The sequence below is a fragment of the Bos grunniens genome, chromosome 2 (assembly GCF_055505025.1).
Source record: "Bos grunniens cultivar Pamir isolate PY7600 chromosome 2, Bosgru_T2T1.0, whole genome shotgun sequence".
NCBI lineage: Eukaryota > Metazoa > Chordata > Mammalia > Artiodactyla > Bovidae > Bos > Bos grunniens.
In genome coordinates this window covers 47,538,766-47,562,550 of record NC_141166.1, presented here as the reverse complement: position 1 = coordinate 47,562,550, position 23,785 = coordinate 47,538,766, and the positions used below count along the sequence as shown (strand labels likewise).

Below are 23,785 nucleotides of genomic sequence, written 5' to 3'. Positions count from 1 at the left end.
ATATACGCTGTCTACAAGAGACCCATCTCAAAACAGGGGACACATACAGACTGAAAGTGAAGGGCTGGAAAAAGATATTCCATACAAATAGAGATCAAAAGAAAGCAGGAGTAGCAATACTCATATCAGATAAAATAGACTTTAAAACAAAGGCTGTGAAAAGAGACAAAGAAGGACACTACATAATGATCAAAGGATCAATTCAAGAAGAAGATATAACAATTATAAATATATTTGCACCAAACATAGGAGCACCACAATATGTAAGACAAATGCTAACACATATGAAAGGGGAAATTAACAATAACACAATAATAGTGGGAGACTTTAATACCCCACTCACACCTATGGATAGATCAACTAAACAGAAAATTAACAAGGAAACACAAACTTTAAATGATACAATAGACCAGTTAGACCTAATTGATATCTATAGGACATTTCACCCCAAAACAATGAATTTCACCTTTTTCTCAAGTGCGCACAGAACCTTCTCCAGGATAGATCACATCCTGGGCCATAAATCTAGCCTTGGAAAATTCAAAAAAATTGAAATCATTACAAGAACCTTTTCTGACCACAATGCAGTAAGATTAGATCTCAATTACAGGAGAAAAACTATTTAAAAATTCCAACATATGGAGGCTGAACAACACGCTGCTGAATAACCAATAAACCACAGAAGAAATCAAAAAAGAAATCAAAATATGCATAGAAACGAATGAAAATGAAAACACAACAACCCAAAACCTATGGGACACTGTAAAAGCAGTGCTAAGGGGAAAGTTCATAGCAATACAGGCATACCTCAAGAAACAAGAAAAAAGTCAAATAAATAACCTAACTCTACACCTAAAGCAACTAGAAAAGGAAGAAATGAAGAACCCCAGGGTTAAGGAAGAAATAGAAAATCTTAACAGACCCATCACAAGCACGGAAATTGAAACTGTAATCAAAAATGTTCCAGCAAACAAAGGCCCCGGTCCAGACGGCTTCACAGCTGAATTCTACCAAAAATTTAGAGAAGAGCTAACACCTATCCTGCTCAAACTCTTCCAAAAAATTGCAGAGGAAGGTAAACTTCCAAACTCATTCTATGAGGCCACCATCACCCTAATACCAAACCTGACAAGATCCCACAAAAAAAGAAAACTACAGGCCAATATCACTGATGAACATAGATGCAAAAATCCTTAACAAAATTCTAGCAATCAGAATCCAACAACACATTAAAAAGATCATACACCATGATCAAGTGGGCTTTATCCCAGGGATGCAAGGATTCTTCAATATCTGCAAATCAATCAATGTAATACACCACATTAACAAATTGAAAAATAAAAACCATATGATTATCTCAATAGATGCAGAGAAAGCCTTTGACAAAATTCAACATCCATTTATGATAAAAACTCTCCAGAAAGCAGGAATAGAAGGAACATACCTCAACATAATAAAAGCTATATATGACAAACCCACAGCAAACATTATCCTCAATGGTGAAAAATTGAAAGCATTTCCTCTAAAGTCAGGAACAAGACAAGGGTGTCCACTTTCACCATTACTATTCAACATAGTTTTGGAAGTTCTGGCCACAGCAATCAGAGCAGAAAAAGAGATAAAAGGAATCCAAATTGGAAAAGAAGAAGTAAAACTCTCACTATTTGCAGATGACATGATCCTCTACATAGAAAACCCTAAAGATTCCACCAGAAAATTACTTGAAATAATCAATGACTATAGTAAAGTTGCAGGATATAAAATCAACACACAGAAATCCCTTGCATTCCTATACACTAATAATGAGAAAGCAGAAAGAGAAATTAAGGAAACAATTCCATTCACCATTGCAATGGAAAGAATAAAATACTTAGGAATATATCTACCTAAAGAAACTAAAGACCTATATATAGAAAACTATAAAACACTGGTGAAAGAAATCAAAGAGGACACTAATAGATGGAGAAACATACCATGTTCATGGATGGGAAGAATCAATATAGTGAAAATGAGTATACTACCCAAAGCAATCTATAGATTCAATGCAATCCCTATCAAGCTACCAACAGTATTCTTCACAGAGCTAGAAATGGAAATACAAAAAACCTCGAATAGCCAAAGCAATCTTGAGAAAGAAGAATGGAACTGGAGGAATCAACCTACCTGACTTCAGGCTCTACTACAAAGCCACAGTTATCAAGACAGTATGGTACTGGCACAAAGACAGAAATATAGATCAATGGAATAAAATAGAAAGCCCAGAGATAAATCCACACACATATGGACACCTTATCTTTGACAAAGGAGGCAAGAATATACAATGGATTAAAGACAATCTCTTTAACAAGTGGTGCTGGGAAATCTGGTCAACCACTTGTAAAAGAATGAAACTAGACCACTTTCTAACACCATACACAAAAATAAACTCAAAATGAATTAAAGATCTAAATGTAAGACCAGAAACTATAAAACTCCTAGAGGAGAACATAGGCAAAACACTCTCTGACATACATCACAGCAGGATGCTCTATGACCCACCTCCCAGAATATTGGAAATAAAATCAAAAATAAACAAATGGGACCTAATTAACCTTAAAAGCTTCTGCACATCAAAGGAAACTATCAGCAAGGTGAAAAGACAGCCTTCAGAATGGGAGAAAATAATAGCAAATGAAGCAACTGACAAACAACTAATCTCAAAAATATACAAGCAACTCCTACAGCTCAACTCCAGAAAAATAAACGACCCAATCAAAAAATGGGCCAAAGAACTAAATAGACATTTCTCCAAAGAAGACACACAGATGGCTAACAAACACATGAAAAGATGCTCAACATCACTCATTATCAGAGAAATGCAAATCAAAACCACTATGAGGTACCATTTCACACCAGTCAGAATGGCTGAGATCCAAAAGTCTACAAATAATAAATGCTGGAGAGGGTGTAGAGAAAAGGGAACCCTCTTACACTGTTGGTGGGAATGCAAACTAGTACAGCCACTATGGAGAACAGTGTGGAGATTCCTTAAAAAACTGGAAATAGAACTGCCTTATGATCCAGCAATCCCACTGCTGGGCATACACACTGAGGAAACCAGAAGGGAAAGAGACACGTGTACCCCAATGTTCATCGCAGCACTGTTTATAATAGCCAGGACATGGAAGCAACCTAGATGTCCATCAGCACATGAATGGATAAGAAAGCTGTGGTACGTATACACAATTGAGTATTACTCAGCCATTAAAAAGAATACATTTGAATCAGTTCTAATGAGGTGGATGAAACTGGAGCCTATTATACAGAGTGAAGTAAGCCAGAAGGAAAAACATAAATACAGTATACTAACGCATATATATGGAATTTAGAAAGATGGTAACAATAACCCGGTGTACGAGACAGCAAAAGAGACACTGATGTATAGAACAGTCTTATGGACTCTGTGGGAGAGGGAGAGGGTGGGAAGATTTGGGAGAATGACATTGAAACATGTAAAATATCATGTAAGAAATGAGTTGCCAGTCCAGGTTCGATGCACGATACTGGATGCTTGAGGCTAGTGCACTGGGACGACCCAGAGGGATGGTATGGGGAGGGAGGAGGGAGGAGGGTTCAGGATGGGGAACACATGTATACCTGTGGCAGATTCATTTTGATATTTGGCAAAACTAATACAATTATGTAAAGTTTAAAAATAAAATAAAATAAAAAAAAGAGAACCCCAGGGTTAGTAGAAGGAAAGACATCTTTAAAATTAAGGCAGAAATGAATGTAAAAGAAACAAAGGAGACCATAGCAAAAATCAACAGAGCCAAAAGCTGGTTCTTTGAAAGGATAAATAAAATTGACAAACCATTAGCTAGACTCATCAAGAAACAAAGGGAGAAAAATCAAATCAATAAAATTAGAAGTGAAAATGGAGAGATCACAACAGACAACACACAAATACAAAGGATCATAAGAGACTACTATCAGCAATTACATGCCAATAAAATGGACAAGGTGGAAGAAATGGACAAATTCTTAGAAAAGTACAACTTTCCAAAACTGAACCAGGAAGAAGTAGAAAATCTTAACAGACCCATCACAGGCACAGAAATTGAAACTGTAATCAGAAATCTTCCAGCAAACAAAAGCCCAGGTCCAGATGCCTTCACAACTGAATTCTACCAAAAATTTAGAGAAGAGCTAACACCTATACTACTCAAACCCTTCCAGAAAATTGCAGAGGAAGGTAAACCTCCAAACTTATCCTATGAGGCCACCATCACTCTAATACCAAAACTTGACAAACATGCCACAAAAAAGAAAACTACAGGCCAATATCACTGATGAACATAGATGCAAAAATCCTTAACAAAATTCTAGCAATCAGAATCTAACAACACATTAAAAAGATCATACACCATGATCAAGTGGGCTTTATCCCAGGGATGCAAGGATTCTTCAATATCCACAAATCAATCAATGTAATACACCACATTAACAAATTGAAAAATAAAAACCATATGATTATCTCAATAGATGCAGAGAAAGCCTTTGACAAAATCCAACATCCATTTATGATAAAAAAAACTCTCCAGAAAGCAGGAATAGAAGGAACATACCTCAACATAATAAAAGCTATATATGAAAAACCCACAGCAAACATTATCCTCAATGGTGAATAATTGAAAGCATTTCCCCTAAAGACAGGAACAAGACAAGGGTGCCCACTTTCACCACTACTATTCAACATAGTTTTGGCAGTTTTGGCCACAGCAATCAGAGCAGAAAAAGAGATAAAAGGAATCCAAATTGGAAAATAAGAAGTAAAACTCTCACTGTTTGCAGATGACATGATTGTCTACATAGAAAACCCTGAAGACTCCACCAGAAAATTACTAGAGCTAATCAATGAATATAGTAAAGTTGCAGGATATAAAATCAACACACAGAAATCCCTTGCATTCCTATACAATAATAATGAGAAAATAGAAAGAGAAATTAAGGAAACAATCCCATTTACCATTGCAACAAAAAGAATAAAATACTTAGGGATATATCTACCTAAAGAAACTAAAGACCTATATATAGAAAACTATAAAACACTGGTGAAAGAAATCAAAGAGGACACTAATAGATGGAGAAACATACCATGTTCATGGATGGGAAGAATCAATATAGTGAAAATGAGTATACTACCCAAAGCAATCTATAGATTCAATGCAATCCCTATCAAGCTACCAACGGTATTTTTCACAGAGCTAGAATAAATAATTTCACAATTTGTATGGAAATACAAAAAAACCTCGAATAGCCAAAGCAATCTTGAGAAAGAATGGAACTGGAGGAATCAACCTGCCTGACTTCAGGCTCTACTACAAAGCCACAGTCATCAAGACAGTATGGTACTGGCACAAAGACAGAAATATTGATCAATGGAACAAAATAGAAAGCCCAGAGATAAATCCATGCACCTATGGACATCTTATCTTTGACAAAGGAGGCAAGAATATACAATGGATTAAAGACAATCTCTTTAACAAGTGGTGCTGGGAAAACTGGTCAACCACTTGTAAAAGAATGAAACTAGACCACTTTCTAACACCATACACAAAAATAAACTCAAAATAGATTAAAGATCTAAACGTAAGACCAGAAACTATAAAACTCCTAGAGGAGAACATAGGCAAAACACTCTCCGACATAAATCACAGTAGGATCCTGTATGACTCACCTCCCAGAATATTGGAAATAAAAACAAAAATAAACAAATGGGACCTAATTAAAATTAAAAGCTTCTGCACAACAAAAGAAACTATAAGCAAGGTGAAAAGACAGCCTTCAGAATGGGAGAAAATAATAGCAAATGAAGCAACTGACAAACAACTAATCTCAAAAATATACAGCAACTCCTGCAGCTCAATTCCAGAAAAATGAATAACCCAATCAAAAAATGGGCCAAAGAACTAAACAGACATTTCTTCAAAGAAGACATACAGATGGCTAACAAACACATGAAAAGATGCTCAACATCACTCATTATCAGAGAAATGCAAATCAAAACCACTATGAGGTACCATCTCACGCCGGTCAGAATGGCTGCTATCCAAAAGTCTACAAGTAATAAATGCTGGAAAGGATGTGGAGAAAAGGGAACCCTCTTACACTGTTGGTGGGAATGCAAACTAGTACAGCCACTATGGAGAACAGTGTGGAAATTCCTTTAAAAACTGGAAATAGAACTGCCATATAACCCAGCAATCCCACTGCTGGGCATACACACTGAGGAAATCAGAATTGAAAAAGACACGTGTACCCCAATGTTCATCAGCAGCACTGTTTATAATAGACAGGACATGGAAGCAACCTAGATGTCCATCAGCAGATGAATGGATAAGAAAGCTGTGGTACATATACACAATGGAGTATTACTCAGCCATTAAAAAGAATACATTTGAATCAGTTCTAATGAGGTGGATGAAACTGGAGCTGATTATACAGAGTGAAGTAAGCCAGGAAGAAAAACACCAATACAGTATACTAACACATATATATGGAATTTAGGAAGATGGTAACAATAACCCTGTATGCAAGACAGCAAAAGAGACACAGAGGCATAGAATAGTCTTTTGGACTCTGTGGGGAGGCGGGGGCGGGGGGCGGTGATTTGGGAGAATGGCATTGAAACATGTATAATATAATATAAGAAATGAATCGCCAGTCCAGGTTCAATGCAGGATACAGGATGCTTGGGGCTGGTGCACTGGAATGACCCAGAGGGATGGTATGCGGAGGGTGGTGGGAGGGGGGTTCAGGATTGGGAACACGTGTACACCCATGGCGGATTCATGTTGATGTATGGCAAAACCCATACAATATTGTAAAGTAATTAGCCTCTAATTAAAATAAATAAATTTAAATTTAAAAAATTAAAGAAAAAAAAAAAAAAACCTAGATCCTGTCACCCCTACTAAAAGCCTTCCAGTGGCTTCCCATCATATTTAGACAGTTCAGCAAAACATTCATCATGCCTGCCAAGCCTCCCTCCATGCTCTGGCCCAGACTCTGGCCACTGGCCACCTCTCCAGCTTCATTTCCTTCCATCTAGAGCACAGAAAGAAGGTCAAAGACACGGACTCTGGAGCAACTCTTCCATCATTGCCTGTGTGACATTGGACAAATTGCCTGATGTCTCTGTGCTGCGGTTTCTACATCTCTAAAGAGAAGATGACAACACTTTATCAAGCTGCTGTAGGACTAAGGGAGTCCTGAAAAGGGTCTCCAGCCCATAGTAAGCTTCTGTACATGTTTCTGGTTTTAAGTAGTTCGATGTCTTAACCCTCAAATTCAGAGAAGAAAGTGAGTATGAAAAAAAAGATTAAGAGAATATACTTGCAGTTTGCTTAATGCAGTTAAGGACACATTTTTATGAAGTCTCTATAAAGAAGTTATGAAGGTATGTACATAGTGAAATCTCCTTTTGCCTTTTAACTGTAGAAAAACCTAAGAAAGTGTCATGAGTTTTAATAGCATTGAATTAATCGATGGTGTAGTTAGTTAAAAAAACAATAATAGTCTATTTAAAACTCTCTTTTATTTTTTCCATTCCTGATGTTAAACACCTTCCCCCAGTAAAACCAGTCTTGGATTCCAAAGGGGACTGGCAAAATCACTGATCTGACTGACATGGGAAGGGAGGAGAAGGGCACACCTGTGGGCTGGGCGGGCCGGGAGCTCTGGTTGGTGCTTCATGTCTGCCAGGATGGCTATAAATCACCTCTTCTCTTCCTGCTTTGGCAGCTCGGGCTTCCCCAAGGCTGATAAGCATCCAGGTTTTTGCCCTAACATATCTGCTCTCCAAGAAAAAAATAACCCTCTATCTTGGTGGAGGTATTTTTTCTGGCATAATGCCTTCTCTTTCCAATTCTGATGAGTTGATTTTTTTTGTGAATGGAAGAAAGGTAAGTTTATGATATGATTAATATGAATTTTCATATGTCAGAGATAAAAACCAAGCTGATTTTCTTTCACTAATACTGTTTCTTATTTATTTAAACTCTCTTTTCTGTCTTTTTCAAGTCATATGTAGTAGTATGAACTTGACCATGGGTCGTTAGTTTAGGCTTTAGTGCGAAATTATTAAAGCTTGGGAGTGTTTGTTCTTTTCTTTTGGAATCAATAAGGAACTCTCATTTTATTTGTTAAATTACAATGGTAGTGAATTCTGACCCAGGCATTAAAAACTACGTCATCCTCCCATTACATGGATGTTAGCTCTGCTTGAGTTTAGCAATACTATTTTATTTTATTTATTTTTTTACTTTGGAGGCTTGTGTTTTATTCATGGGCTATCAGCCTCCCTCCTGCCCACCGGGGCAGGTAGGAGGAGTGAGGGAAGGGAGGGCAACTGGGCTAGGAGGGGGCCGACTGCCACTGCCCTTTGTAGATGTACTTCAGCATGGTGGTGATGGTGCACATGTCCAGCTCGATTTTCTGAGCCCAGTTCTGCACATCCCTGATTTGTACCTGGTTGAAGTTCTCCACCATCCCAAGCCACTGACCTGTACGCTTGGCAGACTGGGCAGCCTGAATCTGTAGGGTCTTCACCTTGTTGTCCAGCTTTCTCTGGCTCCTGTTGGCCTGGGCCACACCCACATTGAGGTGATCCACCAAAACTTCTGTCAGGCAGGTGGCTGGAGTGATGGCCTCTCGCCTCTTCGGCCGCAGCTTTTTGCATTCGTTCTGCTTGGCCTGGTGGTCTTTCAGCAGGTGAGACAGCATGGTCATGGTGGGCTGGGGGCAGGGCACACCTGGCACCCTCCCAACAACACTGTTTTAATAGAAGGAGTATATGACATTGGGGATAATAATAGCAAAGGAGGATCTTATTTTGCCCTAATAAATACTTTCAGGCTGATCCATGAACCTTGAGGCTAAAGCATCCTGGCCTGCTACTTTGGGCTTGGAGCAGTATCGTGAATGAAGACAACACTAAATCAAGTGTAGCAATGATCCGGCAATTAGAATGGTTGAGAAACATTGACCTGGAATGTTGCATCAGGAACATCGATGTCTTTATAGCACAGAATAGTGTCAGCAGGCTGTGTCTCCTCAATGTAAGGGCACACAGGAGGAAGGGACAGTGGTCCTGGCTTGCAGGCCATCACTCCCGACCTTCATCTTGTTTCCACCTTGGAAATAATTTCTGTAGCCACACAGTTAAGGTGTTAAAGCAGTCTAGGTGTAATGCTTTGCTTCTGCGATGACATTTCACTCAGCCTGCTCTGCACGCTGAGATTCTGAATGGGGAGCACTGAGCTCATCTGTGGCTGAGTGAATCTTCTGAGGGCTCAAAAGGAGACTTGAAAATAGGAGGCAGTTATGAAAAACAATGTGGTTTGTTACTTTTTCTGGGGTGATCAAAAATACGTTTAGTGGAATAAGGTCCTGTGTCTCTAGTCTCAGTGTTGCACCTCTTCCTGATGGGTTCCGCTCCAATTCTCCTCTCTAATCTTGCCTGACTGTATCCAGCAGAGATCTGCCTGAGTCAGGGAGGACAGATAACTTTATCTCATGTGCAGGCTTCAGTCTATTGGGATTAGCAGCCTGGAGCGCCATGTGACAGGCAGAGGGGAGATTCCTGTTCCCTTAAGCTCTTCCTTCACCCAGGCACCTCCGTTTCAGTGGGCAAGGGGAGCTGGTGGGGACAGAAGAGGCTCCCTCATAACATACTCTCCTATGACTCCTTTAGAGAATCTTCTCTAGCTAAGCTATTTCATGACTTCATGTGGCTGAGTTATCCTGAGTCAATTTTGGAATGTGTTTCCCTATCTGGATCCTTTCCGAGTAACTCTAAGGAAAAAATAAGCCAGAACTTACAGTTGTCACATATATGAGAAAGTTCAGAGACAGTGAAACAGCCTTCCATTATTTCTCCAGAATTCTAGTTCCAGTGTTAGAAAAGGCTTCTTTTGTTGTTTTTGGTCCTTGCAAAGACAGCACCTTTCAAAACATGCCCCCAAAACAACAGATAGGATTGCCATAACATGCTGGTATTATCTTCCTAAAATCCCTTCTTATTTCACAATGTAGGTCATAGAGAAGAATGCTGATCCTGAAGTATATCTACTATTCTACTTGAGGAAAATCCGTATCCTTTTATTTTACTGTAATAAATCTGGCTTTGGTGGTAAAAAGAAAACATGCTAAGACTTCTAAAAGAAGTCATTCTTCCTTTTGTATTTGCTCTAGATAAATAACCTTGTATTCAATTTGCACAGTCTAGTTGGAGTTCAGAGAATGCATTTAAAAGTGACAGATATGTGCTATATTCATTGTATTTTTTGCCTGGGCAAAACCAAAATGATCATCCAGTGAACCATGAGTGTGCTAACGTTGGAAATAACTTTTTGACTTTTGAGCCCCCATGGTCACCTTGATGATGATTTTATATTCAGCAGTGTGAATGTGAAAATGTCGAGCCAGGAACTTCCCCAGTGGTCCAGTGATTAAGACTTCCATGTCTGGGGGCATGGGTTCAATCCCTGGTTGGGGAATTAAAATCCAACACGGCAAGCCAACCAAAAGGTTAAATATGTCCAGCCACTTGCTGTGTACATGTGGGTACAGTGGGTACATGCCACTGACAATGACAATGTGTGTACCTTCCCACAAGGGCATTTCATTGACTTGTCATCTATGCCTTTTAATAATCCTTATCAGAGAAAACAAGGTTTTATAAGCATATTTCAAAATCCCAATGTATAATTAATGCACTCCAGCTCTTCACTTCTGATCTGGACCCTTTTTCACATCTCACTCCTCCTGCACCTTCAGTAAATATTCAAAAAGAATTTTTTGGGCTTTAGTGTAACTGTAAAAGCACAAGAGAGTGACTGTGGCAGTGGTTACACAGATCTATGAGATACAGTTGCATAGAGCTGAGTATACCACATAGTATGAGAGCATGCATAAGAGGCAAAATCTGAAGAAACTCTAGCCTCTGGTTATCCATCTTCAGTATGATACCTATGTCAGTTTCCCGGTTTTGGTGTTGCACTGTAGTTCTGCGGGATGTCAGCATTGGGGGAAACTAGGGAACAGGTCCATAGGGCAGTCTGTACTATTTTTGCAACTTCTTATGAGACTACAATTGTTTCAAAATAATTTGGAGATTTTTTGGGGGGAGTTTCCTAGTATCTAGTGGTTAGAATTCCAGGCTTTCACTGACATAGCTTGGGTTCAATCCCTTGTCACGGAACTGAGATCCTGCAAGCCACATGGCCAATAGATAAATCAACAAATTATAAGTTAAAAATAAATATACTTAGTCAGTGTCTACTAAGAACAAGGCACTGTATTAAGCTCTGAGGAATCAGTGGTGTGCCAGACAATCCTCTCTCCAGAATCTTCGTTTCCTTCTGCTTCTGGCTCTTGGCCTCCCAACACACACATCTAAAAACATGAAGCATGACTTCCTTTCTCCCTGACCTTTCCTTGCCAGACTTATCTAATAACTGTGTGTACCTAATGTCTCATTTCTCTGCTGACTCCATCTCTCACTATTTAACATTTCAACCTGGTTTCCTACCCCCATTATTCTACTACTCTAGCCAGTATAGCCCCCCAGTGTCCCCATTGCACTCACTATTCAGGGAATTGGGATTACAGTTGAAACAAAACAAAAAAACCAAACAGGCCAAATCCTTCCTCCTTAGTTTTGCCACCTCCCATTTACCCAGCTTTAAAATCTGTGTTAGTCAGCATACCCTATCACTTCCCTTTTCTTACCTTTCTACATCTGTGCCACACTTTACCATGCTTTCTCTAGACTCCCAAAGTGAAGAAACTCTATATTAGGAACAAGCTGAAAATTCATGGGCTCCCAGGTAAGCAAGGCTGATAGAGCCCTAGACAGAATCATCCCCAGCCTCCCATTTCCCTGGTGGCTCACACGGTAAAGAGTCTGCTTGCAGTGCAGGAGACCTGGGTTTGATCCCTGGGTCAGGAAGATCCCCTGGAGAAAGAAATGGCAACTCACCTACGCTGCCCAGACCTGCTGGGGTGCAACCTCATGTTACCTCTCCTTCTACATGACAGATCCTGGCCTGCTGTTAAGCAATCTGACCTGTAAAAGCAAGATACTGCACCAGCAAGAGTTGATGTCCCACAGCTACATGGATTAAAGAGGATGTGCTGGGGTCCAGCCCCAGTTGGATCCAGGGATTCCCTTGGGAGGATGGCATTGGCGAAAAGGATAGAAATAGAGAAAGAGATAAGGAAAGAATTTTGCAGTTGAGAAAATAGAGGAGAGAAAAGAAGCTGGTATTCCTTGGTTTATGCAGAAAGCCAATAAGGCCCCAGCACTGGACTTGCTCTGTTCACGTAGGCCACAGGCGCCCTCTCGAATCGCAGAAGGTGCCCCATCTTAGGCACCTTCTCGAGTGGGTCTTAGAAGCCCAGGCAGGAAAGTGAACGCAGAGAGCCCCTGTGCTCCATGGAATCAGCCTGAATAGGAAAAGGAAAGAGAAAGAACGACATGGGGAGACCAAGCTTCGGTGAGCAAGGCCCGCACTTTATTTTCCAAAGTAGTTTTTATACCTTAAGTTGTGCATAGAGGATAATAGGGGAAGGGGTAGAGTCATGCAAGGTCAGCAGTCCTTGATTCTTATCGAAGCCAGGCTTTCTTTCTGCAAACTTATCGTATGCAAAAGCTCTAGGTGATTTACATCATCTTCTGGCCAGGAGGCTTGTTAACCTTCTATGACCCTTTCTTCAGAAAACTTATTTTTCTCTAAAGGTGATTATTCTAAAGTCAGGCGTCACCCTCTGAAAGCATTAGATAAAGTTGCTTTCCTATAGGGCAAAAGTGTGGTGGGCTATAACAAGAAAAGAATTAACTCAAGGGTCCAAGGTTACAAACATTAAAGCTACTACTTACATTTCTATACACCAACTATATTAATCAATACACTCCCAGGGACATAGCAGGTAAGGGATATGGAAACTTGGCAGCAAGCATTAGCTCAACAAAGAAATCCTCTACTAGTTCTTTTCTAACAATTTTAACTCTCTGAGAAGCTCTGCATTGTTAGAATATCTTAAGCTTCCCGTGCCTCACGTGGTTGGGAGGCTGTGAATCTGAACAAACCTGTCAGGCAAGCTAGAAAGTCATCAGAGGGGTTTGAATTGAAACACTCCTATTATGCCCAGAAGATTTATTAACTAGAGCTCTAAATTGATTTTCTTCAGAGAAAGGTGGTAAGGGATAGCCCCCCATTAACGTCAGAAGAGTTGGTGAAAGTCGTGAAATGGTAAAACAGACAGATTCTGGTTTTGGGGTAGACGCTCAGGCAGACCAGGGATGGAGCCCTTGAGCCCTGACTCGCCTTGCCCGTCAGGGCTCTCCCGCATGACCTTGTCATGGGTGGGAACTCCCATGCTGGCTCCCGGCAAGGATGTGTCATTAGGGAGTTGCTTTGATGCAACTGTGAGATCCTGGCTCTAGGATAAAACTGGAAACGCTTATCCTCATTTTCCCTCACTCTTCACATACCCAGCCCTATCACTTCTTGCAGTTCTTGAAACAACTCTTCATTCAGTAGATGAATTTTACCAAGCACCACGTGTGCAGAAGTAAGCTAGAAGACACAGCCTCTGCCCTCAGTCTAGAGAATGAAGAGACAGATAGCGGGTGTGATGAGTGCCGTGTTATGGGAACATGGACAGGGCACTCCCACCAGGCTTGAAGAAGGAAGGGAGAGAGAAGGGTTGTGTAGGAGTTGCTGGGAAAGGGGAATTCTTGGGGAAAAGGGTATACTTGGTGGTGGTGTGGGGGGGATGGGGTGGTGCAGAGGCAAGAGAATATATTGCTTTAGAGGAACCCAAAGCAGTTTATTCCAATGGATGTACAGCTTTGGGGGGTGGGGGTGGGAGGTATAGCAAGAGATGAATGAGGAGTGAGATCCTTGAGGCAAAGAGTCAAGTTTGGCATGCAAGACACAATCACTCACTGATGAATGACCAGAGGTCAGTGGAAATTCCAGGGTCAACTGCACACGCTGGCCGTGAGCATTTAGTCTCAGGGTAACTTCTGTATATGCCCATAGTGTTGTGTATCTTGGTGCCCTGAGAAAGCTCTTTTCTTAAAGGACCAAAAAATAAACTTCTGATATATTATTGTTTGTATTTGACTTATGTGGGGTTGTCAGCTTTAGCATATAGAAATATAGTATGCCCAGGTAAATTTGAATTTGAATGCATGGGACATACTTACACTAAAATATAATTGATTTTTTATCTGAAATTCAGATTTAACTGGGTGTCCTATATTTTGTCTGGTCACCCTACCTAGCAAAGAGCTTTAGGATGAGTCAACAGAACATGGAAGAAACTGCCTGAATCAGGCACTTCTGGTGGGACTGGAGGAAGGAGGCATCAAACTACTTGTGTGGTAACCAGAGGGCAAAGCAGCTGGTTGAATCAACCTTTCACTTTTCACTCAAGGCAATGTTAACACAAGAAGCAGAGAGCTGCTTTAAGGTCTGACAGAGTGAACAGTCAAAATTTGACTCTTCTTTGAGTCAGACGGCTCCTGGATTCCTTTGCTTGAAAATATCAGGTCACCAAAGGCAAAGAGAAGGGGTTTCTCTGACTTTTCCATTCAGGTCAATGGAACACTCTAAGGCATCACCCATGAGACTCTGCCTGAAGAAAGCAAGCTTGACTTGCCTGAGTGGGCTCAGACGAGGGAACAGAGGAAGTGGGGTGCCACCCACTCTGAACCTCTGCAGAGAATCTCAGCTTCCTACTCTGCGGTGTCCTGACCTGTTATTACCTCTTCATGGGCAGAAATTTCTAAGATGAAATTATTCTCAGCCTCCACCCAAGCCAATGATAATATGCACCCATGAAATCTTTCTTAAACCTCACCTGGAAAGGTCCCAAGCAAATTCTAGTAGACTCTAATAGCACCTGAAGCAAAGGGATCACATACATTATTTGTTCTTTCTTTGTGGAAACATGCCAGTATCTTACAGGGAAGAGGTACGAAAGAGTTTGTTGATATTACTGGTTCAGGAACCAAGTTATCAATTCATATTCTCTAATCTTGTAATCCTATAAGAAAATAAAAGCATTACATCGCTGAACCAGGAAAAGTTAAACTTCCTGGTGGGGGTTTCTAAGTTTTACATATGCACCACCTCCCAGCACCTCCACAGCAACAATATGAGTGTAGAATCCATTGTCCCCAACTCTGAATTCAACAGGCTTTTCCCTATTCATGTGGATGAAGACTATCATCTAACTGGCATGAGGCTCTTTGTAGTCTTCACGTGTCCCACTCAGTGTGAATATCCAGAGAACTCACTTTAGAAGCATGAGCTTTTGATTATAAGGTGCTGCCCTCACCCCACTGGAGAGCTACCATACTGTCTTTCTAAAATCAAGAAAATGCCACATTCACAAATGCATCGGGGATTTCAGATAAAGCCCTGTGATGTAGGTGTGTAGGGATATCTTCTCACCTGTCATCAATTAGCTCACTTATGTGCAAAAAGTGGAACAGCTCTCTTAAGCAGGGAATCTTTTCTCCAGAAAATGACTCACTTGTTATCAGTATCTGAGGAAGAAAAGTATAGAAAGCATAGCAGCCTGGGTCCTTCTTTTCCTTGACCCCCTTCCTTCCAGTCCACCTCACCGGCACCAAATACAGCTGTGGGAGCGGAGGCTGCGGTGCCTGCACTGTCATGGTGTCCAGATACGACCCAAAGACCAAGAAGATCCAGTATCCTTTGCATTGGCCCAAGCACTTCTGAAAAGAATGCAGAACCTCCACTTCCTGTCCCTGTGTCCCCTCTCCTCTCTCAAGGTGTCCATTGCACTCACATGGCCTCTGGACCTACTCTCCTGTGACTTCCCATGCTCCAGATCTTTCCTATGGACTTTCTTCCCATCAGGGTGTATCTGTCCTGGATTCCAGTCTCTCAGGGCCACTCTGTCTCTTGCTGTACAGATATTTACTTTGCTTTTGAGCAGATCTCAGACTGAGGGCCAGGCAAGAATGGGTTTACACACAAAGAAGTGATGCATTGTCCTGGAAGAAGGTTTAGGTCAACATACATTACGAAAGTTATTCCCTTGAAGGGCTGAGACCTCCCATCATGCTGTGTGACTGAGCTAACGTCACCTTGACCTAAAGTGTAAATTTGCTCACTGATTGCATGTGGTAGCAGAGTTGTCAAGCATGATTCCGAAGTTTTTTGTCTTAAGTCTCTGGGTTATGCTGTTCACAAATTAGGAAGAGGAGAAGCAAAAGAAAGGAAAGGGGTGAGTTTAGCTTTGGATGAATAGCACAGCAATTACTATGGGACATGCGAGAGGATTTGTCCACAGGTATCTACATAGACAGGTCTACTACTCAGAGGAGAGGTCTCATCTGGAACTAATTTGTTGAAAGTTATCAACATAGATACTAACAATGACAATAGAAATAGCTAATGTTTATTGAATGCTAGGCACTGTTCAAAATAGTTTACATCATGTTATCATATTTAGTCCCCAAAACAACTTTAAGACAGACTCGACTGTCACTCATATTGAAAAAAGAGGAAATGGAGGCGAAAAGGGTTAACTAACTTGTCAAGGTTATGAGGACCAGTTAGTGGTAAAAGCAGGTTTTCAACCATAGTCGTTTAGAATGTAGCGGGAATCACAGGAGAGCTTCCAAGCTCAGGACACTGCAGAACAAGAGACAGGGAGACGGGCAAAGAAAGACACCCCCCAAAGGAGACCAAGAGGGGGTAGCCAGGGATGAAGGAGGGGCATCCAGAAGAGAAAGTTCCAAGGTGGTAGAAGTGCAATAGTATGAAACACCAGGACATGGCTCAGAGCCATTAGATTGCTCCCAGAGCACTGTCAGCAGACTTGTGGGGCTGGAAGATGAGGTACAGATACGCAGGAGTGACTGGAGGGCCAGGAAGGCATAGATAGCTTTTGAAGAAACTTGTCTAAGAAGGGGAGAAAGATGGGCTGGAGAGAGACATTGGCCTGGGGATTTATTGTTAGCACAAAAAAACACTTGAACTTCTAAATTCAAGGGAATTTAGAGAAATGAGACCCTAGAAAGGAAGAAGTTAGAAGGGCAATTGATAATGAAGCAAGTCCTTGGGAAGACAAGAATAGAAAGGATTCAGGGCACAGGGGAGGAGGAGGGGTGGGGTGTCCTCACCCTCCAGGCTTGGACTGGGGGTGAGGCTGACTGTAGCTAGAGATGAGTAAGTGTGGGCTGGGCAGTGACAGGAGAATATGCCTCTATTTCCTGGATGAGGCATAAGGCTAAGACGGGAAAGCAATGAGCCCTGGGAAAATTGAGAGAAAAGGAAGAGGGAGATAACATTAAGAGAAACTAAACTTAATGGAGGAGGGCAGCTGGAGGACAAAAAAAAAAAAAAGCACAATAACCCAGGGTTCACTTTTGCTCTGTATACCAAGCACTCTTCCGAGAAACTAAACTGGACTAATGAAGCCTGGACTCCATTCCCAACCAGTGGGATGAGAATCTGATGAAACCACATCTGCTGTGTCAATAATACAGACTCTAGTGTGAGAGAGATGGTCAAGACAGGGGCATAAACCCATGGCTTTCATACTTGCCCATACACTGGAATCAGCTAAGGAGCTTTGAAAAGTGATGGAGTGATTGCATCCCAAAGATTCTGGTTTAATTAGGCTAACCTTGGACTTCGCTGGCAGTCCAGTGGTTAAGACTCTGTGCTTCCAATGTGGGGGGCCAGGGTTTGATCCCTAGCCAGGGAACTAAGATCCCACATACTGTGTGGCATGACCAAAAATTAATAATAATAATTAGGCTAGCATGCAACCAGAGCTTTTGTATGTTTAGAAACTTCCCACAGTTGAGAATCACTGGGGTAAATTATCCCATGATGGTTTACATGAGTCAGTATATCATTTTATGATGAGAAAAAGCCTTTTTTCTCTGAATGAGAAAAATAAACAAAGAATGAGGGTCTCTTGGAGGTTCTACACAAAACTCATTTTTCTTTTTTTCCATTTCTCTCTACCATTCTACTCCAGCCATATGTTAAGTCCTTTCTTGAACACTTCCAAAAAGTTATGGTTTTTTATCTAGTGTTCTCTGTTCTCAGGGAAATATAGTCTCAAGACCCTTTCTAGAAATAACTCCCTGAATTATGTTACCCCCTGCGTGTGATTCCAATGTGTTCTCTTTACAAAATCCCATCACAGCCATTATCCAGTTACAGCGTGCCTGGTGCCCATCTGCTCTCTGCATGGGGCTGCTGTCACCACTGTGGAAGGTGTAGGAAGCATGAAAACCAGGCTTCACCCCGTGCAGGTAAGAGTACAATGTGGTGGGGACCCAGCGCTGGTATCGGCACCCTCCATAATCTAATGGACTCCAGTTAGGTCATCAATTTTGAGATTTTTTTGTGCTTTTAAATTCTCATTTTGTGGGATTTAGTGCTTCATAGCTAGGGATCTTTTCAGAGATTGGTGTATAGGGACTTCCATGGTGGGCCAGTGGTTAAGATTCTGTAGTCTTCCACTGAAGGGGGCATAGGTTCCATCCCTGATGGCGGAACTAAGATCCCAAAATAAGATGCCCAAAATAAAATAAAATTTTTTAAAAAGAGAGAGAGATTTGTGTATAAACCGAGATTTCTTCATCTTCATAATTTTAATATATCTTAACTTCTCAGTCTCATCCTTGCCCTAAACTAAAACAAGGACAACCCAGTCTGATAAGAGAAGAAAATGAGATAGGAAACTAGAAGTTTATAGAAGATACTACTTGTCTACCACATTTCAAAATTACTAAACTGTGAATAAGAAGCTAATCTTGTATACAAATACTCCCCAAATGTCTCATGAGAAGCTGAACACCATGCTACAATAAAGCAGAACTAAAATGACGAAGTATTTATTGATACTAATGTTCAGGGGACTTTTTAAAAGAAACTGCAATATTACTTTTATGTACTATTGAACAAGAGTTTCTTCGGAGGTTAAGTTTTAAAAGCAGGGTGTAGAAAGAAAATTATGGATTGCTGTGATCTCCTTGGAAATTTCTTCCCCTAGAAGGTTGTGTTAGAACATGGAGGCGCAGAGCTTCCTCTGTTGATATGTTGCATTTATGAGCACTTTTGGTAGTGCTTGTCTTTCAACTGTAAACTTAATGACTTTTTGACCTTATTAAGCTCTTACTCCACACTTGGCTCACCATCTTAACAGTTATGGAAACAGCCTAATGCTGCAGCTTATCAGATTTCTTCCTCCCAAATTCTGACAATACTTGATAGTTCAGGAGTGTCCCAAACAGGCTTTTACTGGCATGTGAGAGCCGCTTCTCTTGTGTTGTTGGAAGAGGGTGATTGCTATGACCAGTGTGTTCTCTTGGCAAAACTCTATTAGCCTTTGCCCTGCTTCATTCTGTACTCCAAGGCCAAATTTGCCTGTTACTCCAGGTGTTTCTTGACTTCCTACTTTTGCATTCCAGTCCCCTATAATGAAAAGGACAACTTTTTTGGGTGTTAGTTCTAAAAGGTCTTGTAGGTCTTCATAGAACCGTTCAACTTCAGCTTCTTCAGTGTTACTGGTTGGGGCATAGACTTGGATTACTTCTGGGAAAGATTAAGGGCAGGAGGAGACGCCGACAACAGAGGATGAGATGGTTGGATGGCATCACCGACTCAATGGACATAAGTTTGGGTAATCTCCAGGAGTTGGTGATGGACAGGGAGGCCTGGTGTGCTGCGGTTCATGGGGTCACTAAGAGTCGGACACGACTGAGAGACTGAACTGAACTGAACTGAGAGCCGCTTGGTAAATGTTAGGGATTTTGTGAGCCAGGCTTTAAGCACAGCTGTTACTAAAAACTAAACTATACAAACTTAAAAGTAGGTAAATGATATTAAAAACAAAGTTAATAAATAGTAACTTTTACTGTATCCCAATCATTTTACTACATTTTTCTATCACCTATGCTTTTGAGGACATTTATGTCTATTGTAGCTACACAGTGGAAGTACCTTGTAAGTGTATCCACATTCAATGACATCACATCAGAAGTTTAACCTCAGCCTCCATGGAAATATTTATATTACCAAAAATAGTAGAAGCTACAAATAAGGACTGTCTTCCCAGAGATCCAGTTGTTAAATATTTACCAGCACATGTGCTGTGTCTGTCTATATGACACATCTGAAACAACTTGCCTTCTAGCAGTAAACCCAACACAGCCATATTTTCCTCTAGCACTAGAACAATGTCTTTCCTTTCAGTTGAACCACAGATGAAGTATTTGGTTTCCATCTTAAGGGTCATGCTGTTTGAAAAATGTTTATTTAAAAACATATGAATCACATTCAGGCCAGTGAACTGAAGTATCCTCAACTCATTGAGAAAGACATGGGACAGAGACACACAGTGGGACCCACAGAGTCATGTTTCCCATTCATTCATGGATGGGGTCTTTGTATAGAATGGACAAAGTAAATTGTCATTTCACATTCTATTTCTATTTTGCACTCTCTTTTTTTTATTGTTTTGTTATATTTAAATGCATAAAGTTGAAAGTGCATAAATTATGTAAATGGTACAACACTACTAAATTATACTTCACAATTTTCAAAGCATGTATATAGATTGTCATTTAATCCATAAAACATTACAGAATATAAATGAAGAAGATAAAACTTACTTGCCAGAGACTGTTAAATGATTGTATATACTCATTTATTTATTCTCAGTTATCTTGTGCCATAGATACCATTATTATTCTAATTTAAAAGATGGGAATAACTTGTGGACACAGGGTGGGAAGGAGAGGGTAGGATGAATTGAGAGAATATTATTGACATATATACACCACCATGTGGAGCCTGCCAGGCTCCTCTGTCCATGGGATTACAAAGGAGTTGGACATGATTTAGCAACTAAAATGACAACAATGTGTAAAGTAGATAACTAGTGGGAAGCTGCTGTATAAGACAGGGAGCTCAGCTGCATCTCTGTGGTGACCTAGAGTGATGGGATGTGGGGTGGGTTGGGAGAGAGGCATATGAGGGAGGGGATGTATGTATACTGACTCACGTTGTTGCACAGCACAAACTATTAATAACACAACATTGTAAAGCAATATAATGTTGTTTAGTCACTAAGCTGTGTCCAACTCTTTTGCTATCCTGTGGACTGCAGCGCCCCAGGATCCTCTGTCCATAGGATTTCCCAGCCAAGGATACTGGAGCAAGTTGCCATTTACTTCTCCGGGGAATATTCCTGACCCAAGGATCAAAATGCATCTCCTGCATTGACAGATTCTTTACCACTGAGCCACCAAGGAAGCCCCAAAAGCAATTATACTCCAATTAAAAAAAAAAAAAAAGTCTTTTTAAAAGGAAGTGAAAAAGATGAAGAAAGGAATAAAGTAAAATGAATCATCCAGAGACCCACAATTAATGAATACAGGAAGGACCTAAACCCACATGAACATGACTTCAAAGCATTTTACTCACTACTTAAACTATATTCTTATTTCACAGGAAAAGAAACCAGAGAGTCTAGAGAGTAAAATAACTTAATACATGCCAATAGGCTTTTCTTGAGTGGGTAGGTGAAACATGATTTCAAGAAATAGAAATATTCTTCCAGAATGACATTTTTCACCCTGCAGTTATCTCTAGAAAGCTAAATATATAAGCTTTGCTCCTATCTGGTATACAAGGAAGGGAAATGGGAGGTTTAAAGTAGAAGTAATGTACCATTTTTCCCCAGGAAAGACTTGCCAAGTGTCATGGGACACAGTGTGGCTTCTGCAGCCCAGGAATGGTGATGTCCATCTACACGCTGCTGAGGAACCACCCGGAGCCCACCCCTGAGCAGATAACCGAAGCTCTTGGAGGTGAGGTTTCTCAGCCCTCAGCAGGCAGGACTTCTAGAGGGAGGTGCCCAAGGAAGGAGGGAAGAAGGCCCCAGCTGGTGGAGAGAAGCTTTGGGGTTCCAGGCACCTGGTCAGCAAGTAGGCCTCATTAGCCCTCATCTTGACCTCAGTCCTCTCTAGGAAGGGCCGCCCTCATTGGTCAGCATTGGTGCCAAGAATCGGGGCAATACTGTTTCATTACAAACCTTTCTCCTTTAATGGAGCCTGTAGTCACTCTGCAAAAGCATTCAAACAGGCTGTTTCTAACATTTTTAATACAATAGTTTCCAAATGTGGAAATCTGGGTAGTGTACAAGAATGAGATTTTTTGGTTTATTTTTAAATCATTCTGTTAGAATCATTCATTAACTTTACTTACTAAAATTAATTTTACAAAGAGAATAGATTTCAGAAACTTTACCTTTTTCTGTTCTGGTTGGGTTCATTACAAGATCAAGAAGCCCATAAACAGGAATTAGTTATCACAGATAAGCTTGGTGAGCAACTCAATCTCCTATGACAAAAGAGCTATCGAATTTAAGTGAATTTACTACCAAAAAAAAGCATTTTATCAAATGTAGTTTCCTTCAATTAACATACTAGGTTCAAGGTAAGCAGTTACTAGTTCTTTGAAGAAAGCTGTGGAAGAAAACCTCGAAACGTTGTAAGAAAACTCTCTGTCCCTTTCGGTAAACAAACCTACACAAAAATTCAGTTTTATGATGAAAAGATACAGACTAAAACAAAGTAAAATTTCAACTTAAGTTGCATGATAACTAGAATATAAATATTCACTAATATTTTCCCTTATCTCTCATCAACTTCTACATTCAACATTTTTCAGTTTCTCATTAAGTATTATAAGAATTTTGGCCAATGGTTTCAATTATAATTTTAACTAAACCTGAATAAATTTGAATAATAGATAATCTTTGTTTTATAAAATAACCCACACTAACGAGATATTCAGAGCTTTGAAAAGTAAAGTTCTTGTGATTTGCCTTACTTTTTGTATGTGTCTTTGAATATGCACAGACAGCCTTATAAACATGAATTATTTCCTCCCAGATTCTATGCCTATAACTCACTTAACCACCAGGAGACGGCTGTAAAGTTTGGCTAAATTATAAAGATAACTTTATTCTAGGCAAGGATAACTTCGAGAGTATTTTTTGTTTCACACTTCATTTACTTGATCTCTTTCTAGAATTATAAATGCTAGGCACACTGATAACCTTTATGTTCATGTTTTAAGAAAACTGATCAAATAAAAACTCAAAAGGAATGCAATTAGACATGACACATACCTTCTATAATGATCAGCTGATACAAATGACCACTTCATTTAATCTTGTTTTTTTCTTCAAGACTAAGAAAAGAAAAATTTTGAATTTCCGTATTTTTCTCCCTTAGAATCAGAAAATTTTCTGTAATGGGTGCTATTAGTTTCCCTTGGTGGGCTTTTACTAGCGCTTCTGATTATGTGGCAAACAAAACTAAAAGCTTTGATATAGCTCTATCTAGCTTTTAATGCTTTCTCACTGTTTATCAATGAGAAATTGTCCTTTGCCTCTTAAATAGTTCAATCTCATGCCCTACAGCTATGTTCTAGGTATTTCAACTCCTTTTTTCTATGCCAAAGAGAGATTTATAACTCACAAACTCCTGTATTCTTTCTTCTTAAGCAAAAGGAAAGATAAAATATGGAATCTAAATCCATCCTTGTGCATGTAGTTTCTTTCTAAACAATTTTTGCTCAAATAAAAAAAGAGAAGTAAACCTATTATCCAGTTTTTCCACATGACTCACTGGCAACAAGTTTCCAAATAACATTTTGCTTCT

The 23,785-nt window shown here is 40.2% G+C and overlaps 1 protein-coding gene and 1 pseudogene across 2 annotated transcripts in view; one reads left to right on the top strand and one right to left on the bottom strand.

Annotated features, from left to right (window-relative positions):
• Window positions 1-7,715: 7,715 nt before the first annotated feature.
• On the bottom strand, window positions 7,716-9,215 carry LOC147378053 (biogenesis of lysosome-related organelles complex 1 subunit 1 pseudogene; annotated as a pseudogene). The gene has a single exon (XR_015144203.1). The product of XR_015144203.1 is annotated as a biogenesis of lysosome-related organelles complex 1 subunit 1 pseudogene (transcript).
• Window positions 7,798-23,785, top strand: part of LOC147378052 (aldehyde oxidase 4-like) — a 71,408-nt gene continuing 55,420 nt past the window's right edge. The window contains 5 exon segments of the mRNA XM_086346700.1: window positions 7,798-7,946; window positions 10,078-10,135; window positions 15,676-15,772; window positions 18,253-18,361; window positions 21,799-21,925. Coding sequence (XP_086202826.1) covers window positions 7,893-7,946; window positions 10,078-10,135; window positions 15,676-15,772; window positions 18,253-18,361; window positions 21,799-21,925 — 445 coding nt within the window. The 5' untranslated portion in view covers window positions 7,798-7,892.